This window comes from Calidris pugnax, unplaced genomic scaffold, assembly GCF_001431845.1.
Source record: "Calidris pugnax isolate Ruff unplaced genomic scaffold, ASM143184v1 scaffold351, whole genome shotgun sequence".
NCBI classification, from domain to species: domain Eukaryota; kingdom Metazoa; phylum Chordata; class Aves; order Charadriiformes; family Scolopacidae; genus Calidris; species Calidris pugnax.
Genome location: NW_015091067.1, coordinates 330,881 through 354,459, shown reverse-complemented (window position 1 = coordinate 354,459; position 23,579 = coordinate 330,881). Strand labels below are relative to the sequence as shown.

Sequence of the window (23,579 nt, the reverse complement as noted above, 5' to 3'; positions counted from 1 at the left end):
CCCAGCTCCCCTGATGAGCTGTCAGACCCCAGTTGGGTTTAACTGGAAGGGAGGCTCAGAAGGGCTCGTCCCAGTCGGTGCTCAGGCAGCACTGGAGTTGTGCAAAGGATACAAGACTGGCACAGGAGCTGTAGGGACTGCTCCTGGCAACCAAGCTGGTGCTGTCTGGTTTGCATTCTAGCTTGGCAGTCTAAAGGAAAGGAGTGACCAAGGTCACTTTACAGTAAGAGAAGGGATGGATGGTCACCAGGCAGGAATGTTCATGGCCAGGTTGAGCAATGCCATGTAGGATGCTGTACCCAGCACATGCTGCCTGCACCAAAACCAGCCAATATTCTTCCAGACCAAGTATATTTAGCAGCAGACTGTAAATGACAGTGAAGAAAACAGCCCCTCTGACAGGTGTTTTGCTTAGAAATACCTTTATTTTATAAAGCCACAGTTTGTTCTGTAAAGTTTTACCACACTTATAAAAAAGGGGCTGACAATTCTGAGGGAGAAAAGAAAAGCTGAAAACATTTCTTGTAATTCAGGGTTACACAAAGGTTATATTTATAATATATATATATTTATTTATAATTTGGAGACAGTAGAGATGAAACTGCAATAGGTGGGCAGCTGCGGGGTCATATCTCAGAGACTTGCTCGTGTCCTACAAACAGCGTTTCTTGACAGAAGGGGTTGACGAGGACCATCCCGCTGTCGCGGTAGTCACCGTTGGCGGGGGAGCGCGGCTCGGAGAGGTGGTCCTAGGAGAAAGACAGAGAAGCAGGGTGAGCACTTCACAGCCCTCAGCCTCCAGGAGCACACAGGGCACTCGGCTGCCCTGTGCGAATGCACGTGGGGAACACACTGCTATTTTTCTTGCTTCTCCAAGTCCTCCAAAAGTGCTTGAATTTTGGGGGCTCTGGCTCCCAGAGTGCTACTTTTGGTGAGTCAGCCTTGCCCTTTCTCAGGCAGCAGGGGCTGTGGGTGAAGAGCTCCTTTGATAATCAGGCTAGTTCTTTCTCAATCTGGGGACCAAGAGGTCAGAGGCACCAAGCTTCCGGTCCCTTAGCAGAATTTGAACTTTCAGGTTTCTTTTTTCGCTTTCATGACACATTATGAGAGTTTCCTGTCTATCAGCTGGGCTTGGCCCCTCAAAGATGTATCTTCAGCTTCTTTTTAAGGTCAGAAAACCACATGTATGGTTCCAAGCTACCTGAGCATGCCCCAGTTCAGTCACGTTCTGATCAGGTTTAAATCACTCGGCAGCTTTTGGAGGCCATCCTGTACGTGAACAAGCCTGTCATTCAGGTCTTGGTAAGTCTAGACCAGGTCCAGCCTTAGCTTGAACAACGTGATTGCCAGCAAAGTGGGGTTCATGAAGCAACTATGCTTGTCTACTCACATCTCAGAGGTTCCTTTCTAAACGTATCTTTGTTTTAATTTAATGAGATGAGTTAGTGTGCTAGCTGATCTGAAAATCACTTTTGTGTAAACTCAAAGTCTCCACTGTTTCTAGCTTTTAAATACCTTTGAACTAAGGTAAATTATTCTTCTCTGTCTCTGATGCTAGAGAATACATTTCTGTCCATAGGATCACCTGCCCATATATGAATAATCCCACTGAACCTGTCAGATCTCTTAAGTAAAGGTTGATGAGTATACACCATCCCTACACGCTGTCATATATTGATGTTTTGATGGCATATATACCGGGAACACTCACTCCCTGGTCCAGTATTCGAGAAAGTACAGGCAGTTCCTAAGACATAAATGCACAACATTTCTTTGCATTATCAACTCTCACTGTCTCCTTAAGTGATGCTGTGTGGGACATGCACAACAGACAGATTAGAAGGACCAACTGTCAGTAACGAGCCAGCCCAAAGAGCTCTCCTAAGCAGTCATGGAATGGGTAGACATTAGCCATAGGCTCAAAAGGAAGAGAAACCCCCTGTCATATATTGATGTTTTGATTGCTTATCTACCGGGAACACTCACTCCCTGGTCCAGTATTTGAGAAAGTACAGGCAGCTCCTAAGACATAAATGCACAACATTTCTTTGCATTATCAACTCTCACTGTCTCCTTAAGTGATGCTGTGTGGGACATGCACAACAGACAGATTAAAAGGACCAACTGTCAGTAACGAGCCAGCCCAAAGAGCTCTCCTAAGCAGTCATGGAATGGGTAGACATTAGCCATAGGCTCAAAAGGAAGAGAAACCCAGGAAGAAATTCACCTAGAGGTGGTTAACTCCCAGGACCACGTTTTGGTGACATATTTATCCCATTTTATACATGTGTAGGAGTGGTATACATGTGTAGTCTTTCTCAAAAAGCTATTTCCCCAAATATGCATAGAGATATCAAGACTTCATTAGTATGATTTCCCCTCCCCTTCTCCCAGCATGGCTTCAGTTAGTTTTCAGACAGAAATTCTTTAAGTGAGGTACCTCTGAAGTCTCCAGGGACTGGATCTCTCTCGGTAGCTCTACAGCATGCCTGTTGAAGTAGTCCATGGTAATAGCATTATTCCAATAGCTCAGGTTGTTTTCTGGGTTAGATGTCTTTTTCTTCCTCCTCATGCAGCAGACTGTCAGCAGAACTGCTGTCAATAGAAACATGTCAAAAATTTGGTTATTTCCTTTCAATAAGGACTCATCAATACCATGAATTTTTTTTTTACGTTACTTAAAGAGAGGGCTGGTTCCGTTCGTTCATATGCTTCACTCAGATCTAGATCTCTCCTAACAATCCCTACACAATTAAGTCAGAATCTGGGCCACACAGATGAGGCTTTGGGCTTAGCAGAATATATAGGTTTTACTTCCTTTTTGATGTGAGTTTATAATCTTCCAGATGTGGCTGCCTGGCTAATGAAAAGCTTTGGTGTTGTAACTGGTGGTGTTTTAATACCAAAGCAGGGACTTAGAGACTGTATGTGACAGAGGGCACGATCCAGGGACTGCAAAGGATGCCTCTGCACAGATCTGCTTCTAGCATGGTCAGAGGCTGCAGCGATGAGCACGTTAGCAAAAGGGCAGTGAGAGACACCTGTCCCAGGCTCAAATACCACATTCATTAACGCATGTAGTTGCACATCTTCAGTACCAAAAGCTTCTGCCCCAAAGTGCCACTGATCCCTGCTGCTGTCACCTGCCATTCAGAACTTAGATTTTGGGTACTTCGCAACCATGCTCCAAAACATCAGCGACCAGCAAGGGGAACAGATGGGCTCTTGAGCAGGATGAGACAGTGGTGAGGTGATGTGCAGATCCCCTCCAGCACCTGTCTCATGTAGCTTCTGCTTCCAGGGTAGCATTAACCTGAGAGCTGGGGTTTTGCTGTCTGTCTCCATCAGCTGTATCGGGATGTGGGACCTACTGAGACGCGTAATCTGTTCCCCACACTTGCCTGGGAATCGGTAGTGTCTGAGCCTGGATTTTTTTTCTTACCTGCAGAACATACTTAAGATTCTGCAATCCAAAATACTTGAGTTTACAGCAAAGCAGTTAGGCAAGATGAAGTGAGCAGAAAGTGAAAATTGTCTGTCTGGTCTGAAGGCCACAGGCATACCCCCAATGGCAGAGGTGCCAGGGTAACGCTCCCTCAGCGGGCGGGCAGAACACAAAGCTGGCTGAGTGCTATTTTCTGGAATTACTTTCAGTTTAGTCATCTCTATTGCAATTCAGATGGGTAATCTTGGCAATTTTACAAAAGTCAGACAAACCCCCTGTAACAAACTCACTGGTCCTTGCTCAGGCAGAAGCTGAGGCATGTACAAGGGTTTGTTCAGAGGAGTAATGCATACGCTCTGTGTGCTTACCTTACACCTGTGGAATGAATTGACCAGTTGTGCTTGTAATCTACCTGATTTACACAGACAGACAGGTAGCTGGACTTGTACTTATTTTGATTTGTACCTGTGCAATAGGGAATGCCCTGCCATAAATTCACTCCATTATTTCAAAACCCCTCATGGTAGAAAAGAAGAGAGAAAATATTCATGAAGCAGAAAAATATATTATTTTCTCAGCTACAGCCCAAATTATTTATTAGAATTATAGCCCAGAGAGAAGAAAAGACTGTAGAGAGGTCAAAGCTGCTTTGTATGTCTTGACAAACATTGCAGCTACCCATGTGCCATGGGTCTAATTTCTTACCCCATCTACTCACATAAAATGGCAATACAGAAGTGCAAGGCCAGAGCTCTATTTAAAACAAAAGAAGAAGCTACTAAGAAAAAAAACCAATAGGTTTGAGCTCAGGCAGTTTATGTCTCACTCAAAGGGAACAGTGAGCTTATGCTATAAATCTTCTTCCAAAACTAATGGAAAAATCTCCTATACTGTTCCTGCATGATTCAGACATAGCAGGTCATCATCAAACTTACTATTATCTTTGACTCATATTGCTTCAGTCGTTCTATCACCAATAACTTAATTTGCTGGCAGCCCGACAGCACCATTCCTGCTGCTGTGCCCTAAGGCAGGTACCCCATGGGGGCCACCAGAACTTCTCCCCCTGCCCGGGGAAATGCCCATCCTCCTGAAGGGCTGCATCTTTGCTCCCTACTTTTCTGTCACGCTCTCCATGTTGAAGCCCAGCCTGCAGACTTGTTAAAATTAGAAAGTGAAGCAGGACCTGCATTTAGTCCTTCCCACTGCTGGTGAGAGCTAACAGACCCTGGAGCTTTTCAGTGCAACAAGTGCTCCCTAAGGCACAGAGCATTTTTGAAGGTTCCTGAAGAAATGAGAGTCCCAGTAAAGCCAACTTCACTTGCTGTGAAGTATTTTGAAAGCTTGAGGTTTTACAGCTTATAAATTGTTGTGGCTGCTGACAGAGAAGTATCAGATTTGGGTTTTAGGGTCTGGAAAACCGGTGACACCAAATCGAGATACATCTCAGCTTCTTCCAGCAGGAAAGGGTCTTGCCATGTGCAGATACGGCTGCTATTTAGCAATAATGCTCCCTCCCTTAATTACACTTTTGGCCTCCGAACTTAGTGCACACACAAGCAAACGGATGGAAGACTGTGGAAAGTGGGTTCCTGAGCTTACGCAAATACAAAATATTTTAGCAGAAGGCTGTCTACCTAAGCTGCCCCAATTCAAAGCAGAGGAGACCTGATTTTAGAGGGAGCGTGCAGACAGTGGGGTTGGAATGGGGCTATTCCCTTCTAATCTCATACTAACTACATTTTTGGGGCATATTTTAGTGAAATTAATGTAGCTAACATAGGACTGCTCACTTCTAGAATAATACTAGGGACAGGGTACACCTTTACCAATATTCTTAGATATCTCTTTGCTCCCATGATTAGAATTATGTGTATTACAGAAAAACTTCTTTCCAGACACACCGTTGGGATGGCTGGTGAGGAAATATTAAGTGGATGAAACACACAGAGGGCAGAGATGGTTTGGAAGGGAGAAATGGCAATAACAACAATAAGAGAGCTGAAGAGAGAAACCGTAGCTGCAATACCCTGCTTATCTTTCCAGGTTATTGTGTGATGTTCTCATAAGGATGAGAAAGTGCTGTTGTTCAGTGCTGCCACGTATCACCTCTGCTTAAGAGATGGCCAACCCTTTGGGCAGAAAAAGGGCTAACTCTTTTCTGGTTTTCAAACACTCACCTGGATGCTTTCTGGGAGTCAGAAAGGCTAAACTGACTTTTCCCCTTTCCTGCTCCACGTTAAAGTCAATAGCGAGTGCCACAGGAAGGACACTTCAGCATTGTCCCTGTGCCAGCCTGAAGCTCCCCATACAGAGATCACAACACATGTTAGGAAATAACAAGGGTCTCTGCAATTTTGTGGCTACGGGAGGTTCAGAAGGTTCAGAAGAATTTCTAACCTGCATTCTTTGACCAGTCTGCTGGGAGAAAAGTCAACTCACACATTCAGGTGCAAACAGATGCTGATGAACTCTGGCTGATGGCTCTTTCTGGCCCTAAGGCAAATTACATCTGCATTATCTGCCTCACCCAAGAAACAGGACATAATACATGCCACAAATGGGAGAAACAAGATTCTCATAGATCTGCAGGTTTCTAGGCTGGTGGGAACATATCATTCATCTACTCTCGCCTGCAGGACACCTGCACACCAGGAGACTTTTACCTGTTAACTTAGCCATAAGCTGTATATAAGGTACAGCACAACTCATAGGAAAATACCCAGCTTCATCTAAGGACACGGAGTGACAAGATATCCATCCCATTCCCACAAAGTTTGTTTCAATACTTAAATTTCATTGTGGAGACATGTTTACATTCTCCTTGTTGTCTAACTACCTCCAAATTTATCTCCCACTTCCTCAATCTCCTTTTGCCTTTTTTATTAAAAGCTTCCACTGTGCTATCAGAAATGTCCCCCATATGTGTGGGCTTCAGCCTCTTCTACATGATAACACAAGTGGAGTTATGTTGCATTTCTCAGCTCTAAAATCACTCACATGGCGCTTTCCTAATCTTCCAATCTTTTTTTAAAAAACATAAACCACCAGGATTATACACTATATTCAATACTGGCCTCATAAATGCAGTGTAATGAGATCATACCAACTGCCTACAGTTTCCTGATAGTCTTCTGTCTTTTCTTTCAACTCACTTAAACATTTTACCAATGTTATGTAGCTGCATACCCTCTTTCCCCACTCTCCAGCTCCCACGTAAAACACGATGTTAACAGACTTGAACATTGCAAGCAATTATAAATCATGAGATATTCAGACTGAAGGATGTTCATTTACTTCTCCCTGTGCCTGCAGATTATAATATAAACTAAGCTTCTACCGAACACTTGCCTTAATGACTAAAATAGTGGTTTTTCCATATTTCTTCCAATTTCCCTCATTTACTGTGGCCATCTATAGTAGTACAGCCTTAGCTCTGATACAGGTATCATCCTGGGTTTGGCTGCTGACCACAGTTGCATGCATCTGGCGACAGGAGGCTCTTCTCCAGCTCAGCCTGGGGACTAGACTCGGGGCTTGGGATCTCTCTCACTTTAGGCTGGGAAGCGAACGTTTGTAGGTTTTGTGATGGAGAAAGTGGGTGAGCTAATTTTGGAAAGCATCCCAATGCATGAAATGTGAGCTAAGTGGGGTTAGGTCCAAGGCAATTCTTCATATATTCTTTGAGTTCTGCTGACGCCTGCATTCGGAGGCTCAGCCTTCCTCTCGCGTTTTCCTGTGTCAGCAGAACTGACTGAATGAATTGACTTCTGCGCATCTGATTTGCAAGTTTCTGTTCTTCCACGTTTTATCGTGTTATTCCGTAATTACAGAGACATAAGTACCGGGAGCCCAAGGACCAGGACGGTGGGTTTTGAAATGTGTTCATATCACATCTTGCTCTGCATTGCAGAGACAGGCACCCACACACGTACAAACGCACGTGCACAAAAATGTTCAAGGCTGCCTGAAGGACTCAAACTGTGACATGCAGAAAATACTTAGATTAGTGTTATATGACTTTGCTTTTCTGGGAATGCAGTGATACAAAATCCTTCATTTTTGCAACCTTCCAAAAATGGTGTTAGCAACATCACCCCTATTATTTATACCAGGAAACTGAGGTACCAACAGGTGAAGTGATTTCCCCAGGTTCAGGCAGCAGATGGGGCTCAGGCATTCCTATCCAAAGCATTACTCTTCTGGCTAGCATTTTAAGGGATTTCAGTGGGACTCAGAAACCTGTGCGTCTTTAAAGAAATACGTGCTGTAAGAATGGGGAGGCTAAATCCCATCTCCTATTTCAGCAGGTGAGCTCCTGAGGCCCAGGTCTTCAGGCTGTACTGTCATAGCCACTGAGCCGTGCCAGCAGCACGGCTGGTGGGACCTGCCACTCCTCAGTGGGGCTGAGATTTCAGGGCTCAGCGACGCTGAACAAACCCTCTCCTGCTTCCTGCTCTTTGCTGCAAATCCCCACAGCAGGGACAGGCCAGTGAGGAGCCCTGGCAGGATCTTTCCTCCACAAGGAGAAGTGCAACATCCTAGGAACTTCTTCCAGTGGGGACGTGGAGCCAAGGGCTCCTACGGTCACTCTCTAGCAGCTCACTTCCCCTGTTATGGAAGATAAAATACCTATAGGTTTTCATTTAACCTGTCAATAAAAAGTGTGACGGCGAGCAGCGTGTGGGGCCCTACTGTGCCATGCATCAGAGAGGGACAGATGTGCCTCTGCAGCATTGTGGTGCCTTTTCCCTTCCAAGGATTTTGGGCAGCAGGAGCTGTGCCCGGAAGCAACCTGAGGAGGTTTTTCCAGCCTCCTCACCACCCCTCATGCAGAGAAGAATTGTGGGGAAAGGCACAAAGGCAGAGGAGAGATGCAGTGGCCACTGCACAGGTCTGCAAGGGCTCTGGAAACAGCCCGGAGGTCAGCAAGCTGGCTCAGGGGCAGTCCTCATTAGCAGGATGAGGGAGCTGAGTTAATTAGATTCCAGCAGCTCTGCAGCCATGCACAAGCTCCAGTTGCCTCTCCTCACCTCCTTCCACTTCTTTTCAGGGTGCATTGGTAACTTCCCTGTCTCTGGGCTGCTTCTCCCCCTGGTGCAGCATCTTATCCTTTCTCACAGGTGTCTCAGCAGCAGCTCAGGGCTTGCTGTTCCTCTCAGCGGGTCTGGCCAGCAGTCTTGAAGGTGCCAGCTTGAGTACAGAGCCACCAGCTCCAGGGTAGCAATAGCTTCCCGTGACAGGAGTCCTCAGTGACTTTTTCCATGGCTTATTCCCTCTTAAGGCAGCTCAGGTATATAGCAGCACGGGGCTGGGGCTTGATATCCCAGATACCCCTACCTTTCATAAGGCATCATAAGGTAGAAGCAGGACAGTGTTTTCTCAGTCTGTGCCCGCAACGTCTGTGAGAGCCTCTCCCCGAAAGCACTTTCACCCCTTGAAGATGAAATGAAATCCAAATGTCTGTACTCCTCCTCTGTCTCTTAGCATCAGCCCCCTCTAGACCAGAAGTGACGAGCAAATGACAGCACCGGGCTTTCTGTCTTCAGCTGCAGGCACTTGTGCCCGGGAGGTGGCGACAGTCCCCTTCGCACACCCCATTCCGCACGCTGTACATCCCACACCGCACACCCCATACTGCACGAGCAAATGACAGCACCGGGCTTTCTGTCTTCAGCTGCAGGCACTTGTGCCCGGGAGGTGGCGACAGTCCCCTTCGCACACCCCATTCCGCACGCTGTACATCCCACACTGTACATCCTACACTGTACATCCCACACCACACACCCCACACCACACACCCCACACCGTACACCGTTCACCTGTGCCTGAAGATACACCGATGCTTGAGGGCCCGTAAATAAAGTGCCCCTCTGGTGTGCAGCACAGAGGGGAGCCACGGCCGACACATGCATATCTGGGTAAAAGTGCTTTAGGTTGTTCTAACTTATTTTTCTTCTCCTGTAGGAATACTCGATGCCCATACAACAGCACTTACCATAGCATAGTTTAAACAGCATAACTTTTGGATGAAAGCAATTCCCTAAGCACTTCAGCCAGCTATTTAAATACCTGCCTAACATTCATTTCAACTCTGAAATACATCTGAGGATCCCCAGACTTTAAAAAGAGAGTCCCACTGAAGACCATCCTCAGAAATCTGGTCATGAAAGTGGGACTTACATAGTTGAACCATTTAAACAGTCAGTTGTATTACGGCTGCTATAGATCATTTTCAAAATAACACTTGCCTTTTTAAAAAATGTAGCTTACAAGTACAAGAAACAGGATAGGCACATCAAGAAACAGTCAGAACACATACTGTTACAGTATAGAAGAAAAGTTTAAACACCACTATTTAATGAATAATGGGTTTGAAGTTCTACCAACAGACTTTTCATATTATTACTATTATTTATACTAACAGCTATCGTTAGTTATGAGCTCATATATGGCAGACTGCAGGCAGAGACATACACCAGTTCACACATCGGTTATGTTTCCTGTGCCTGTGTTGTGTGGTATCATATTTTGTGTTTTCTATTTGGACACTTTCTATCCAGTTCAGCTTGCTTTCTGAATATTGGCCCAAAACATAATGCTTTTGATCCTCTATTTCTGCTGATTGATAGACAAGGCACTGTTCAGATCAGATCATCAGATATTGCTCCTTCTCATCACGCTCTGCTTCCTATACTCCAGTTTCTCCTGTCCATCTTTCACAGAAATATGTATGCATACTTCTGCTTTGGTTTCTCTTTATTTTGATCGTCCATCTTTTAGTTTAAGCTTTGTTTTTACTTGTGGTTCTAACCACGATGGTCCCAGAGGTACAAGTCTAACAGATACACTGAACCAATCCAATAATTTTCAGCTGCCAAAAGGATCAGCGTGGCTCCCTCTCCAGGTGTGTATTCCTGCAGCCTCATCCGCTCCAGGGCTCATGTTCATCTGACCCTGCAGAAAGCTGATTCAGCTCACTGGGTGGACAGAAAGTACCAAAAAGCAAAGTAATTTTTTTTTTACCACTTTAGCAATCCGAAAGTGGCTCAGGGAGGTGCCAGGTCAGGCCCAGACAGAAGGAGAGGGGCAGGATCAGGTGGCTGCACCCCCGGGGAGGGCAGGAGAGAGCAGCACTGTCTTTTTTTGGCAGGAGTAAGCTGTGGTTGAGATTGCTCATCGAGCCTCAGTACAGCTCGTAGCTGTAAATAGCAGAATTAATATTCAATAGTGTTGGCTGCTACCCTTTTATGTTTCCTCAGGCAGCAAAGGCTGAGAAATGTTTGGTTTTGTTTCACTCCAGACAGATCAGAATAATCACACCTCGCAACAGCAACACCCCAGAGAATATGTTGTCCCTCCTTGCTGATATAACCCAGCTAAGCAGGGCACACCTCGGCATCCGCTCACAAACTTTCTCATCATTTCTCCTGTGTTTTTTTGTAACTGAGTCAAATGACAAAACCCTAAGCCAACTCTGGAAACCCAGCCTGCCCTGGTCCTGCAGGTGGCTGACTCCCGCTGTCTGAAGGGCAGGATTTTAAACTCTTCCTGCTCTCTCGGCAGCTGCAAAGTTGGAATTAAAATGGAGGAAACCAGCAATTTGGTTATCAGACTTTAAAAGCGTATAGTTCAGAAGCTGCCTGCAATGGAATATTTTATTGCACTGGAAAACTGGTGTTTCCTAAAGCAACAGTCATTACAACTGTCATTAATCTTTTGGGTTAGCAGTGGGCTTTTTAAACCCAATTCCAGAGCAGAATATACTGGTTCCTAGGTTAAAGACTGGTACAATTTGTGGTCACCAGCATAAATGCCTTGAAGTAAAGCTGCTTCACCTTCTAGACTTGTTCAGCCTTGTGTTATACACACCTCAAATGGTGGGCCCAAAAAAGAGTAAGTGAGAAAATATACTTTAGGTGTAAATGTGATAGTGCTGCATTTTGGAACTAAGCACTTTGGTCAGTGAATGCGTTAGCTGTCTAGGGATTGCTTCTCATCAGTCTCAAGCTCTCCACCTGGCCCTTCAACCATGGGCCAAAATCTGAATTTTAAGGAAAGAGGAAAAGAAAGCAAAATAAAGCAGCAGTTAACTTACAACATGAGGATATAGGTACGCTGATGGCCAGAATGATCCAGGCAATGTCCATCTTGCTGAGACAGATGGTTGCTCTGTGCTGGGGTTTGTCCCCCTCGGTGACATGGGAGATATTTCCTTGCACGCCAGGTTTCCAGGTCCCGGCAGGAACCAGTCTGTTGAGGAAGTTGCCGGTGGCGGTGGAGCCAGCTGTGGAAATGGAGCTGGACAACCTGGTGGCGGGCGCTGCAGAAAGAGCACTGCCCAGCGAGGTCGCGTTGGTCACCGCGCCGTGCTGCGTCGGAGCGGGTCCCTTGGGCTCTCCCGCTGCCGGGGAGGAGACACCGATGTCAAAACTGGTCTGAACTGAGTGACCTGCTGCTGCTGTTGCAGATCCAGGGCCAGCAAACAGAGGGACGTTTGTACTGAGATTCAAGGTTACCCAAGAGTTGTTTTTGCTCAGCATATCCCATACGCCGTAGCGGGTGGGTTTAAAAGGCACCGACACTGCTTCGGGATCAGTCGATGGTCCAGCAGTTGTGGTGGCAAAATCTGCCTCCTGCACCACTACCTCGGCCCCATCCCCTCGCTCTGCTTCCCTAAGGCTTCCCGAGGCGTTGCGGTGGGGAGGAGGGTCTGAGTGTGTAGTTCTTGCCAGCCCCGTGCTATTTGGATCGCTGGACGCTGCGGTCTGGGGCTGAAATGGGTGCTCTGTGAAAGGGCTCCTCAGGGTGGGGAAGGGGGAGTGCAGGGTGGTCTTTAGGTAAGGCTCCGAGGACTCTGTGAAGTTGCCTTTGAAAACCTGGACTATTTTCCCCTTGGGGCGAGTCTGTCCCGAGTACAAAGCGCTCTGGTTGTACAAATGATAGGTTTCCTTCTCGCCGACGCGAGGGCCGCTGGGTCGCTTTTGCCCGGGGGAAGGGGCTTCCTCCGCCAGGCTGACGGGATGGGGAACGGCACGAGCAGAGGTGGGAAGGGGCTCTGCCGCGTGGCGGTCTTTGTGGTGAGGTGTTGTTCCCATGTCTGTGATGGTGGTACTGTCCATCGGGAAGCCCTGAGAGGAGGAGACAGTGGGAGACAGTACCTGAACAGAAAACACCAGCTCTTCTGTCAGTGCCAAGATCAGGAGAACACCTGGAGGAAAAAACACAGAGAGAGGGTGAGACACCGGGGAGCAGCACGGCTTGCGCATCTGGCCGGATGTTCTGCAGGAGGACAGAAGAGTTAGCATCCAGCTTTGTCAGCTTCTCTGGGAAAGTAGGAAGAGAAAGGAAAATCTGCAGGGGCTGCGGCGGCCCCGTGGCCGTGGGAGCGTCGAGGTGGGAATGGGAAGGTTGCAGGGAATCTCTGTGGCAAAGGCAGAGAGCAGCTTGCAGTACGGACTCAGGGGAGTGCTTTAAGGCAGGTGATTTCCCTATAGAAGCTACAAAGCATCCTACACTTTAGGCGTAGAAACAAAAGATGTTTTCATTTTCATTTTGGCCAGGAGACGGTAGATGAATGTCCGCATCATTATGGGGAACCTTAGTCCACTCATTTTTTTGGCTGCAAAATGCTAAATTTGGCTGCCTCCAGTCTTGGACGCCATTAACCAATCTGGTTTTCTGAGAGAGCAGCTGCTTAGTCCTTGCTGAAAATTAGGTCAAGAAGGAATGTCTGATGAGAGGGCTTCCTGGGTTATATATGCTGCCCTTTACTTAGAAACTTCAAAAAATCTAGTTGCTTATTTTAGAGTATGAGGTATGGAAAATCTCCAAACATTAAAAATGAACAAGAAAACATAGCTATCACAGATGTTTTAAAAAGCCACGTGATTATGATGAGTCTGACTCGGTTTAACACAACTGCCACTTGCACCCATATCCATGTGTTTGGTTGGAACCTGTTTGGTGCTCACATGTGCTGTGGGACTGGGTTGTGTGAAATTTGCCTCCCGCCGCCCTCTGTAGCGCACATGATTTCATGAGGTGCCAGATTCACACCGCTGGGAACATCAATTCTTCCATTTATTCCTAGTCCAGATAATGGACGTGGGCAGCTGCAATAGCAGAAGCCTCCCCGGGACGCAGGGCTAATACACCGTGAGTTAGCATGACCTGCAGGGACCACATCAATCACATGTCACCGTTTCCATATGTTGAAGCTGTCGAGTGTAACGTGGATCCCTGCCCACTAGGAAGCACATGGAACAAATCCATTTTGCACAGCCCACTGAGCATCATCAGATGGCACCATTAGCAGTGTGCCAGTGTGAATTTCAACCAGTAGTGTCAAGGTGAAAAATGTTGTCACGGTCTTAACAAATCAGGGAGACATGTTCGTCAAAGCTGCAGGACTCCAGACTGGGTAATGATCACCTCCCAGCCAAGACTGTGGAGCCCCTTCCTGCCCCCTTCTCCACCCTTCCCAGGCTTGCCAGCTTTCTCCACCAGTGTCCTTATGCCATGTAGTTCTACCCTACTTGGGAATGCACCTACTTGGGTTATGAGCACCAGCAGAAAAGGAAGACAGAGACTTGGGAAAATGAAAGAAGATCTCTGATTAGGTGTCCACTGGACCCTAGGAATCTGTTGCACGTTGAGCAGACGCAAATACCACGAAATGTGTTTATTCTGCATCCTTTGCATCATTCACAGCCATTTGCCAGCAGTGCAATACACAGAGGAAAGCCTCCCCCAAGGAGCAGTACCTGTTCCTCTTACCCAGCTAAATGCTCTACTTCAATCACTCGCCATCATTTCTGAACCAGAACAGTGCAGAGCTCTGCAACCAACAAAATTCACCTCCTCTTGCCCCCAGCAGCCCCCTGTTACTTCGCAGCGTACCCAGAAGATGGTTGGATAACGTAGTGACAGCCAGTCACAAGCAATGCACTTTCCACTGCCTGACGCTAAAATTAGCTCATTTTTTTAATTTCTGAAATAAATATCTCTGCCAAACAAACCATTGTCTAGGATACTGCTTCCCAGTTCCTAGCTAGCCACAGAAAATGTGCTCTTAGCAGAACACCTAGTCAACAACAAAATATTCTGGACACTGAGATGCAACCAGGAGAGCAGATCATGCTATACTCGTGGAGCATCACTCTCGGAAACGAAAGGCAGGAGCTACCTTCCCATTTTTGGCAGCACTTATTCTGAGGTCAAGGTCAAAGCAGATATTCTAGTGTCCATATGGCTAATATTTCATGCCAAGACAAGTTGCTGCCACAGAAAAAATTCAAAGTGGAAAGGATGACAATTTATTTTGGATTTGCTGTGTGGAGATCATGTTTCAGGAAACTTTAGGCCTGCTGTTCTGAGTACACAAGATAAAGGGCATTGGCAGAATTTATGAGATACTAGATTATAGTGATTGTAATGCCTGCTAGAATTTTTTAATGTTCTTTGCATAACTACTTTCTCTCACACCTCATGTGCAGAAAAACGTCTCTGTTTTTCTCCAGAATATTCCTTGAGGAATAAGGAAGTTGTCAGCTTTTCGGCATATTGTGCCCTGGGGTTAGAAACCCTGATCTTTGGCTAAAAACCTACCTAATATCCCTCTCCATTTCTTGAAATACTGATAAATTAGAAACTTGCTGCTATAAAGATTTATGATGTCTCTGGGGCGGTCTGTTGTGGTAGCAGGTCACCACACATCAGGCACAGGGAAGCCAGATGCATTTAGCTGGTACTGTTAGGTGGCTTGTAAAGTATGGATAATTATTCAGAGGAAATACTACATCAGAACTAATTTATTTGACAATAAACAATAACCCCTCTGACACTTGGCTGTCTCAGGCTGTGGCAGTCAGGTTTCACTCTCTTTAACAGCCTCTGCAGAGCCGCCATGTCCCACAAGCTACAGCTTCCTAGGGCTCTTTTTTACTGATTGAATGGACCACAGTAACTCCTTCAGTGATACCCAGAGCTAATCTGTGTCCCTAGTTACTGAAAAAATATTCAGCTTAGTGGATCTTTTTAAAAATAGCCAGTGCTGTATATTTAGGGAGAACCAGCTGATAATAAGGACTTCACAGTGGGCTCTGCTGCCCTTTTAAGTAGAATTAATTGGCTTTATAATTGACCAACAGCTGACTGGAAAGCAGAAGGAAAGCTGGAACCAGTATTTTTGGATGCTCTGCATCATCTCTTAAGCGTGCTCTGACTGGATTTGTGGTGACCTGGTTGCCCAGAGCTCCCAGTTACTTTTCTATCACTCGAGGAGATGCAATTTCTTACAAAGTCAGACTCTTATTGAGGTTCCTGAGATTAGACTGCTCTGTTTGGCCTAAACCTAGGAAAATTATATTCTGAATTCCTCTACTAAGGCGCAGGAGGCATTTGTCACAGAAATGGTCTTAAGCAACCCCTTCAAATTTCTTCCCTTCTCAAACTCTGTCTCTGCTTCACAAGTGTACTGGGACTGAGAAAAGCACCACGGTGGGTACAGCACCAGTTGTCCCCTGGTGCCTCAGCTTACCCTCAGCCAGACTGCCACTGAAAGAAAACCTTGGGTTGCTATCAAGTTGTCATGGCCAAAAGTTTTGATATTCCAGCTGAGATAGTACATAGAAGATACTCTTGGTCGGTTCAAAGCGCAGTCCTGCAGCTCTTTGCTAAAATCCTTCAGGTTTGGCTGCCGAAGGACTCTTAGGAGTGATCTTAGAGCGTGAGCCCTTTGGGGTAAGGACTGGCAGTCCTTACTGTCTGCTGGCATAACGGTAATGCAGAGTGATGTAAGCACATTACAGCAAATAATAATAATTATATCTTCAAAGGTCAGTTCACACCATTAAGTTTATTCATAAGGAGCCATTTCTAAGGTACTGGAGCTCATGCTCAAAAGGGGTCAAACTGGTTTGGCTTTTAAATGCAGTGTGTCAAATTCCCACTTTTGGAGTCTAATTTTATGACTACATGAAAACCATTCAACCGTAATGAGAAAGCCAATTGACCTGACGTCTCTGTGATGTAACCTGTGTCATCCTGTGATCTTGCATCCTGTACCAAGACGTGAATGTTAAGTACAAAATGAATTAACTCAAGGGTGAAGCACAGCAGAGTGACAGCAGAGTGTACACAGAGGGTGCCGATGTGCATTTAGCCATAAAAACTCCTTCCTGACTACGTGGTTCAGGGGTTGAAATCTCAACAGGATCTCCCTGCAGCGCTTCTTCCCACTGTACACTCACAGGAGTCCAGAAATGGCACGTACAGTTTTGTACCCAAAGAAAACGAAGGTGTTCCTTTACAGCAATGTTTGAAAAGACTGCGGTTGGTGTCCTCAGTGAGTCTCAGGGAAGCTGGGGGCTAGGAATATTTTGCTTTCCCGGACTAAGAAATTCCCAAGGAGTTTACCCAAAGTCCTACCTTCGAGAATCGTTTGGGAGCTTCCTCATAACCCTTTTATTTGCAGACAAGAAGCAGAACCACCTCCCTCCAAACCAGAAAAACAAAGCAATTCAGGCCCCAGCAGCTGATGTTCATTGACTGTTTTATGTCGGGACCTCAGAAGCCCCCTCTAGGAGCTGGTGTCCTGGCACAGGACAGCATTAAAAGGCTTCATTTAGGAGTTAATACCGCCTAGTGCTGCACGGGACACTTCGTGGGCACTTCCAGAACAGCCTTTCTGCGTGGCATGGCAGAGCAGGCCTGAAGCTGCCGAGTCAGCTCACGCGTCCAGCCTCCCCAGGGCACCCCCTCTAAACAACACCAACTTATGTAACTTCTGATCTAAAGCCCATGGAAAGGTTCCCAATGATTTCAGCGGGCTCTGGACCAACCCCTCATTGCCAGAGGTAGAGTGGAAACTTTTGAGCTGCACATTCACATTTTCAACAGCAAACAAATATGCACAACCAGCTCGGTCTGGCGTTTGACCCTTGCTGGCCTCTGCTACCTCAGACCTCGCAGCAAGACAAACAGAGCCACCCTGAGCGGTACCTGGCAAACATTTTTGCTCTAGGAAGTCAAGGAGAGGATTTTGTGCACAGACCTGCTGCTGGACTCATTATTTCAGACTGCCGTGGGCAAGGGAAGCAAAGGGAGCCGTCCTACAAAGGACCCATTATCTCCAGACCCAGGGCTTGGGCAGGGCAGAGGATGCTGAAGCCTCTCCCTGCTTCTAACAGCCTGGACCTCCTAATAACAAGAGAAGATTGTGCAAAACCTGTTCAAAGCAACAACAACGTTATTGTTGTAAGGAAAGCTTTCTTCACAACGCTATTAACTTCTCATGTGTCTCTCAGCAAACCTGAAACGTTGCAGGGAGCAAAATGAATCTTTAATAGATGGAAACTGTGCAGAAAGTATATATTATTACTTTTGTTATGGTCATTTCTTTGTAATTCATCAAAGCAATATGATTTTTCACTCACAATATAGCAGCCTTTGTACAAACAAAGAGTTAAGCAAATTTCATTTCCATGATTGGTGGCACAACTGAGGGAAGAAAAAGTAGGTTACTCTGCATAGACAATTTCTCTGCCCTGCCTGTCTGTCAGTGGCTGTCATGCCAGAACTCCCAGATATTAACTTACAAGTTATTGTCTGCTCTCCCTTGTAAGTATTAGACAGGGTGATCGACCACACAGAGTAACACTGCAGCAACATAAACCAGCATCAGCAGAAGCTCTGGAAATCACATGTACAAACACAAATTAAGCGGTGCTCCCCGACACTGCCTGTGTAACAACAGCAACGGTAGCTACAGTTTTCACATGGACAGATGTCCCAGTTGTTTAATGATACACAAACATCACAGAACCCTATCACAACCTCTGAGGTGTGCTTCCATCACAGACTTTGAGAAACTGAGCCTGTAATTCCACATTCATTTCTGGTCCTGCAGGGAGTTAAACAATGGGTGATACAAATAGGACAGTGTGATGCAGTCACAGAGCAGGCAGCTCCCGATTCATTCTCACACTGCATGAGAGACTCAGACACTATCAGAGTAGGTGCTTCAGAAATGCTTCAGATCCCTTATTCAGCTAAATAAATACAGACATCTGAGCTGTTGAACCTTGTGAAAAGGCTCACTGACAATCTAGGACAACAGTAATTACTGAGAGGAGGGTAATAAAAAGAAAGAGCCTGACTCTAGCTGCTTGTTCAAGGTAATCACTTACCTGAAAATATCATTTGGACTTAGCAGACATCCTCACCTGCTCACATCACACAGATTTGGAAGCTTCATCCCTCAGTAGAAAAAGGAAAAATACATCTTCTCCCTAACGAGGCAGCTGCAGGCAGGAGTTGCTGTTATTGTTGGAACTGGTTTGGAGGAATGAGGACAGAGACAGCCCAGGCAGGCGTGTCTTGCAGGGCTGTGCAGCGAGAGGGCTCACTCCTTTATGGAGTACCTTTGCAACTGCAAGGCAGGATTACTTACTGAGCCAGTCCCCCTCTCTGCCAGCAGATCGAAGGGCTGCTTGATATTCCAGCTCGGTTTCCCATCAAGTCCAGATACAGTTTGTCTGACACGGGTCTATTCAGATGCCAGAGGATTGCTGGCAGTTCTCGTTTTCTGGGAACAAAACAGCAACAAGCCCCCCAGCTGCACGTCCTTGTGAGGCTGTTCAGTCCCTGTTTCAAGGCAGAGTGCCCTCCCTCCAGCACAGCATTTAGCTTCTCGTGTGTGGATGGATTTTACAGATCTGCCTCCTGCTTCTGTACCTCCACCAGACTTTCCACTTCATTCAATTATCTCTAATGATATTAATATTTCTGTCAGAGGAAAATATGGGGAATGAAATAGTGATCTTCTTCACTCCTTCTTCTTCCCTGGCATGGAAATGCATGTTCTGTATTTTATTTCTTCACTCTCACTCACTGGTGAATGGGCAATTTCAACTTTGTAACCATAAAGAAATCCACAGTTCTCGTGATTCCTAAAGCCATAATCCTGCTTCCCTTCTTCCATTTCTTCTTTTTTCTGTTTCCCTCTTTCTCTCTGGCACAGCTGGATGTCTGGAAGAACACATTGCCTGAAGAGCACAAAAATGTGCCCTGTGCAGCCAACTACCAATTCCTCAAAAGGGACAGGGAAATGGTAAGAGAGCAACAAGTTGGGGGCTTCTTGAGAGCAGTGTAGGCACCCCCCAGGAGTCAGAGGGCAATCTGCACTACTCACTCTTTGATTCAGAGTCCCTGTTGTATCCAGGGGTGCTGCAGCAGCCCCAGCAGGTTTTTATATGGGCTCCTCACAAAATTAATTCCCAATATTTTGTTAGAGAGAAAAGCCACTTCCTTCCTCTATCGTACCAGGTGAGAAGATCCTCCTTTCTCAGGCCTTGGTTACAAGCATGTTGCAGCCAGATTTATTCTGTGATGCTGCAGCCAAATCGGAAAGGAATGATGCTGTGACAATAGGTTTGAGATTTGGCAGCACCAGCAGCTACAGGGCCTCTGACAGTGATCCCAGTGCTGATTTTTGGGGACAGAAGTCCCTATCAGAATGGCTAGGCAGATGCATATATTATATCATAAGTGTATTTTATCCATAGTTACAAAAACTCCATTTTCGCAGCCACGATCATTTCATGGAGGGTGTGGAAAGACAGAGTGCAAATAATAAGCTTAGATCTGCTTTGCATTTTTGTGCTCTCGTGCTGATGCTCCTTTTCCCCCTACCATTTGCAGTTCACTTTTCACCCTTACTATTTCCAGTCTGAAGGTTTTTCTAAATAAAGATATTCAGTGCATTATAAAAACCAATTAGTCCTTACAAATATCAGCTTGTTTAGCAGTTTCTAGAACTCGGGGCTGATTAAGAGCTTGCTGCTGAAACAATGATTTAGCATGAAGCTGCAGCTGGCGTAACAAGAGAACCATGCCACGTATTTTAACCTTTGCTGGAGGATTTGCCACATCTGTAAGCAGTAACTCACCACAGATTTCTTCCCTCTGTGCTGTTACGGATGGAAACACAAGGCTCAAAATTGCCAAGACTGTCTTTGAAATTTCAGATGAAAACTCTTCATAAGGACAGAGGCTCTGTGCATTCCCTTGTCCAAAAACACATGGAACAAACCAAAAAGGATTTTAAAAGCACACGAGTGTTCCTTGGCCTGACAGTTCCCCCCTCACACAAAGCTCGTCCAGCCCCAGCTTTGCAAATGCACATCCCTTCCTTTCCAGCCTTTACTTGGCAGCAGTTTTTGTTGGCAGGATGCTGTTGCCAAGGGAGACAGAAAGGATGTGCAGCTGGCTTTTCTTTCACCTGCACTTAGTGCTGCTGATCCTATTTATGTTACTGCAGAACCTTTGGCTTCTAAGAGACCTACCATCAATGTCACCGGACCTTTTGAGGAGTTTTGACAATGACACAAATAGCTGTGGCCTCTGATGGAAAGCTTAAAATAGGATCTTACCAAAGAGAGGATGTAGTTGGTGTCACAGATGCCGACTCAAGCAAGGGTATCCATTTCATAAGCAGCAATAAGAAGAGGGAAAGGAGGATTCAAAGCCATCTTAGAAAGGTTTCTGACAACCCCTCAAAACAGTGAGTAACTTCAGATATGTAAAAGTTACATCCCTAGTCTAAGGCAGCTGTGGCTCTGGCAGGCAATTCACCCCATCCATAAATTGATTACTACCCCAAAGAGGCTTCTCTCTTGCCATTAGCAAAAGAGGTCACGTAGAGGATGATGAGCTTTAACTACATGTCCAGGTGATGAAAATTAGGTGAGATGAATCCCACCTTGTATCCCTCTTTCTATTTAAATGGCATCATCATAAAGCAAACTGAGGATTTCTTTAGTACGATAAAGGGATAAATAAAAGTGATGTTTGAAAAGGCAAAATGTAGTCTCTGCATTGTGATACTTTCCAGAAGCGTAAATCCCACTGCTTTGGACATTCAGAGCCAGTTTCTACTGAACATCAGACAACAAGCCATGGAGAGCAACACTTCATTGGTATGAAGAGCAGATTAGAGCAGGGCCTGGCATCCTTTCCATGATAATGCATTAGGAGCCATTTTTCTTTCCCATATTAGAGAGTAAGTGGGCAAGCACTAATTCAGCTGAAGCTAGGAGCTACTGCCTCTCAAAGAAACGGCCTGCTACCAATGAGCTGCACCTGACCCCTGCAAGGCAAGACATCTGGTGCCTGCTTAACTGAAAAGCAGCAGGTAGCATGAGGAACTAGGCACCGCTTCTTCATTCATAAACCTTTTTGCACAAATCACAGTTCCTGTACCTGCTACACTCCTTTCAAAATCCTCCCACTTGCAGTTGGAGGTAACCAAGTCAGAGGCTTTTGATTCCAGCACCAGATGACATGTCTTTTCCAAACCTAATTTCTTCAGGACTAAGCTTCCAGCTCTAGGTAATTTACACTGACTTACCTATCAATCAAGGATGCTTATTCGAGACTCAGGATACTCCTTCAGTACAGCACAGTCATTTTTAGCTTGTCTTTTCTAAGGAAACATTTATAGGAACAGGTTGTCTATCCCTCTGCCTGTCTTTCCCAGTAACTTCTGATCCACAGCCGATTTCAAATATTGTCACACACTCTATGACAACTGGCGAGGAGGCAGAGCACAGCACCCTACTCGTGGATCCCTCTGCTTCCATGATGCAGACCTTTTTTCCTCTACTTGCAAAAGCTGTACTGAAATTCTCCAGCTGCACGTACAGAAATGTTGATCCTGCAGCCAGAAGGGGTGTTGTAGTTATGCATAGGCTGACTAACTTCTACAAACCCTGAAGGCATTTCAGTCATTGCATCTGTTCACTGAAAGTAATTTGGATGATTTATTACTTGGACCCCCTTCAAACACATTATAACCTCGAAGTGCCTTATCCTTGTGCTTGATCTCAAATGAGAGCTTGTAATGAGGAGCTTGCACTAATTTTTTATGTGAGCAGGCAGCACACAATTAGAAATTAACTATTATATTTACCTGCAGGAAACATTTACTCTGATTTTTGACCATTGCCCAGTTTAAGGTAAAGGGATACTGTGCCTCAGAGTGAGTAAATTAAGGGGCTTGTGTAGTTGCTCACCATCTTGGTTTATCTTTTGGGCAAGTGAGAGCCACATCAGGTCAGGATCAAGTCAGTATTTCCAGTATGGAGGACTGGCTAGTGTTTTGGGGGGGAAAAGGGTCAGATTTGAATGGGAATAATTCCCCAGGTGGACTTGGGCTATAAAAGGCAGTGAGAGTTTCCACATTCAGATTTTCTCCTGTGAGCGTAGCCCGAGGATGTAAGGTTACACATAAATCAGCCAGAAAGGCTGTAACGTGCTGCTCTTATTATCTGCTGGATTACAGAGGGCTAGCAGAGCCTCTGGAGTGGGTGTAAGGTTGCTAGGGAAAGAAGTGAGCTGTTACTTTTCACTTCTGTTCATCCTTCCTACGAACCAGCAGCAGCTTTCTTTTGGCTTTTGGATCTAACGTTAGTATTGCCTCTTGAGTTAAACCTGGCTTCAGCTGAGGCTGATGGCACAGTAAGCTCGATGTTCACCATGGCCCAACTCCACTGAGGCATGCTGGTGCTCAAGAAGGTCTGCTGGTGGCCCGAGGGGGTCAGCAAAGCCCCTCCACAGCCTGTCACGCATGGAGGTACATTCCTGAAAGTCAGGAGTGTCAGAGGTGCATGTTGCATTAGGACATATAAAGATAAAAGGGAAAGATCAAATTCCCTTTTTGAAAATATCAGGGGCTCACTGCAGAGATGAAGGAAGGTTTTTTTGCTCCATTAGGTGAATTGCAAAATTGCATGGGTATGGAGATATGGATTTTTGCCATCCTTTGAAGGTGGGTATCGGTCTGGAAAGAACGAAGGTCCAAACTAGTATAGTAAATTGTATGTTCTTCCAAGTAAGGTCAGAGTGGTAGCCGCATATAATTTCTGCTAATAAGAGCAGGAGCCTGCTGCTTATATTTCACTCAGTGTTACTGCTCCTGAATTAGATTCAAGAGGTGGAGATAGGCAATATCATACACAAAGAACGTAAGGGTGAGTTGAAATGGTGATACAGGGCACTTGATTAGTCAGGGGATCAGTATTTCAAGTGGAAATATACGTCAAGTAAGGAAGAGGATCTCACTTTGTAAAAA

At 45.8% G+C, this 23,579-nt stretch overlaps 1 protein-coding gene and 1 long non-coding RNA gene across 4 annotated transcripts in view; one reads left to right on the top strand and one right to left on the bottom strand.

Annotated features, from left to right (window-relative positions):
• Positions 1–23,579, top strand: part of LOC106896747 — a 72,946-nt gene that overhangs the window by 25,794 nt on the left and 23,573 nt on the right. The gene's annotated exons all lie outside the window — the stretch shown is intronic.
• TMEM108 (transmembrane protein 108) overlaps positions 406–23,579 on the bottom strand; it is a 170,194-nt gene continuing 147,020 nt past the window's right edge. For 2 of the 3 annotated variants that reach the window (XM_014956947.1, XM_014956948.1), the window contains exons 4-6: positions 11,544–12,656; positions 2,441–2,595; positions 406–749 (exon numbers count right to left, since the gene is read on the bottom strand). In XM_014956947.1, coding sequence (XP_014812433.1) covers positions 627–749; positions 2,441–2,595; positions 11,544–12,656 — 1,391 coding nt within the window. In that variant the 3' untranslated portion in view covers positions 406–626. Of the gene's footprint in view, positions 750–2,440; positions 2,596–11,543; positions 12,657–18,636; positions 23,465–23,579 lie in introns of those variants that run through there. The other variant, XM_014956949.1, reaches the window with a different exon arrangement.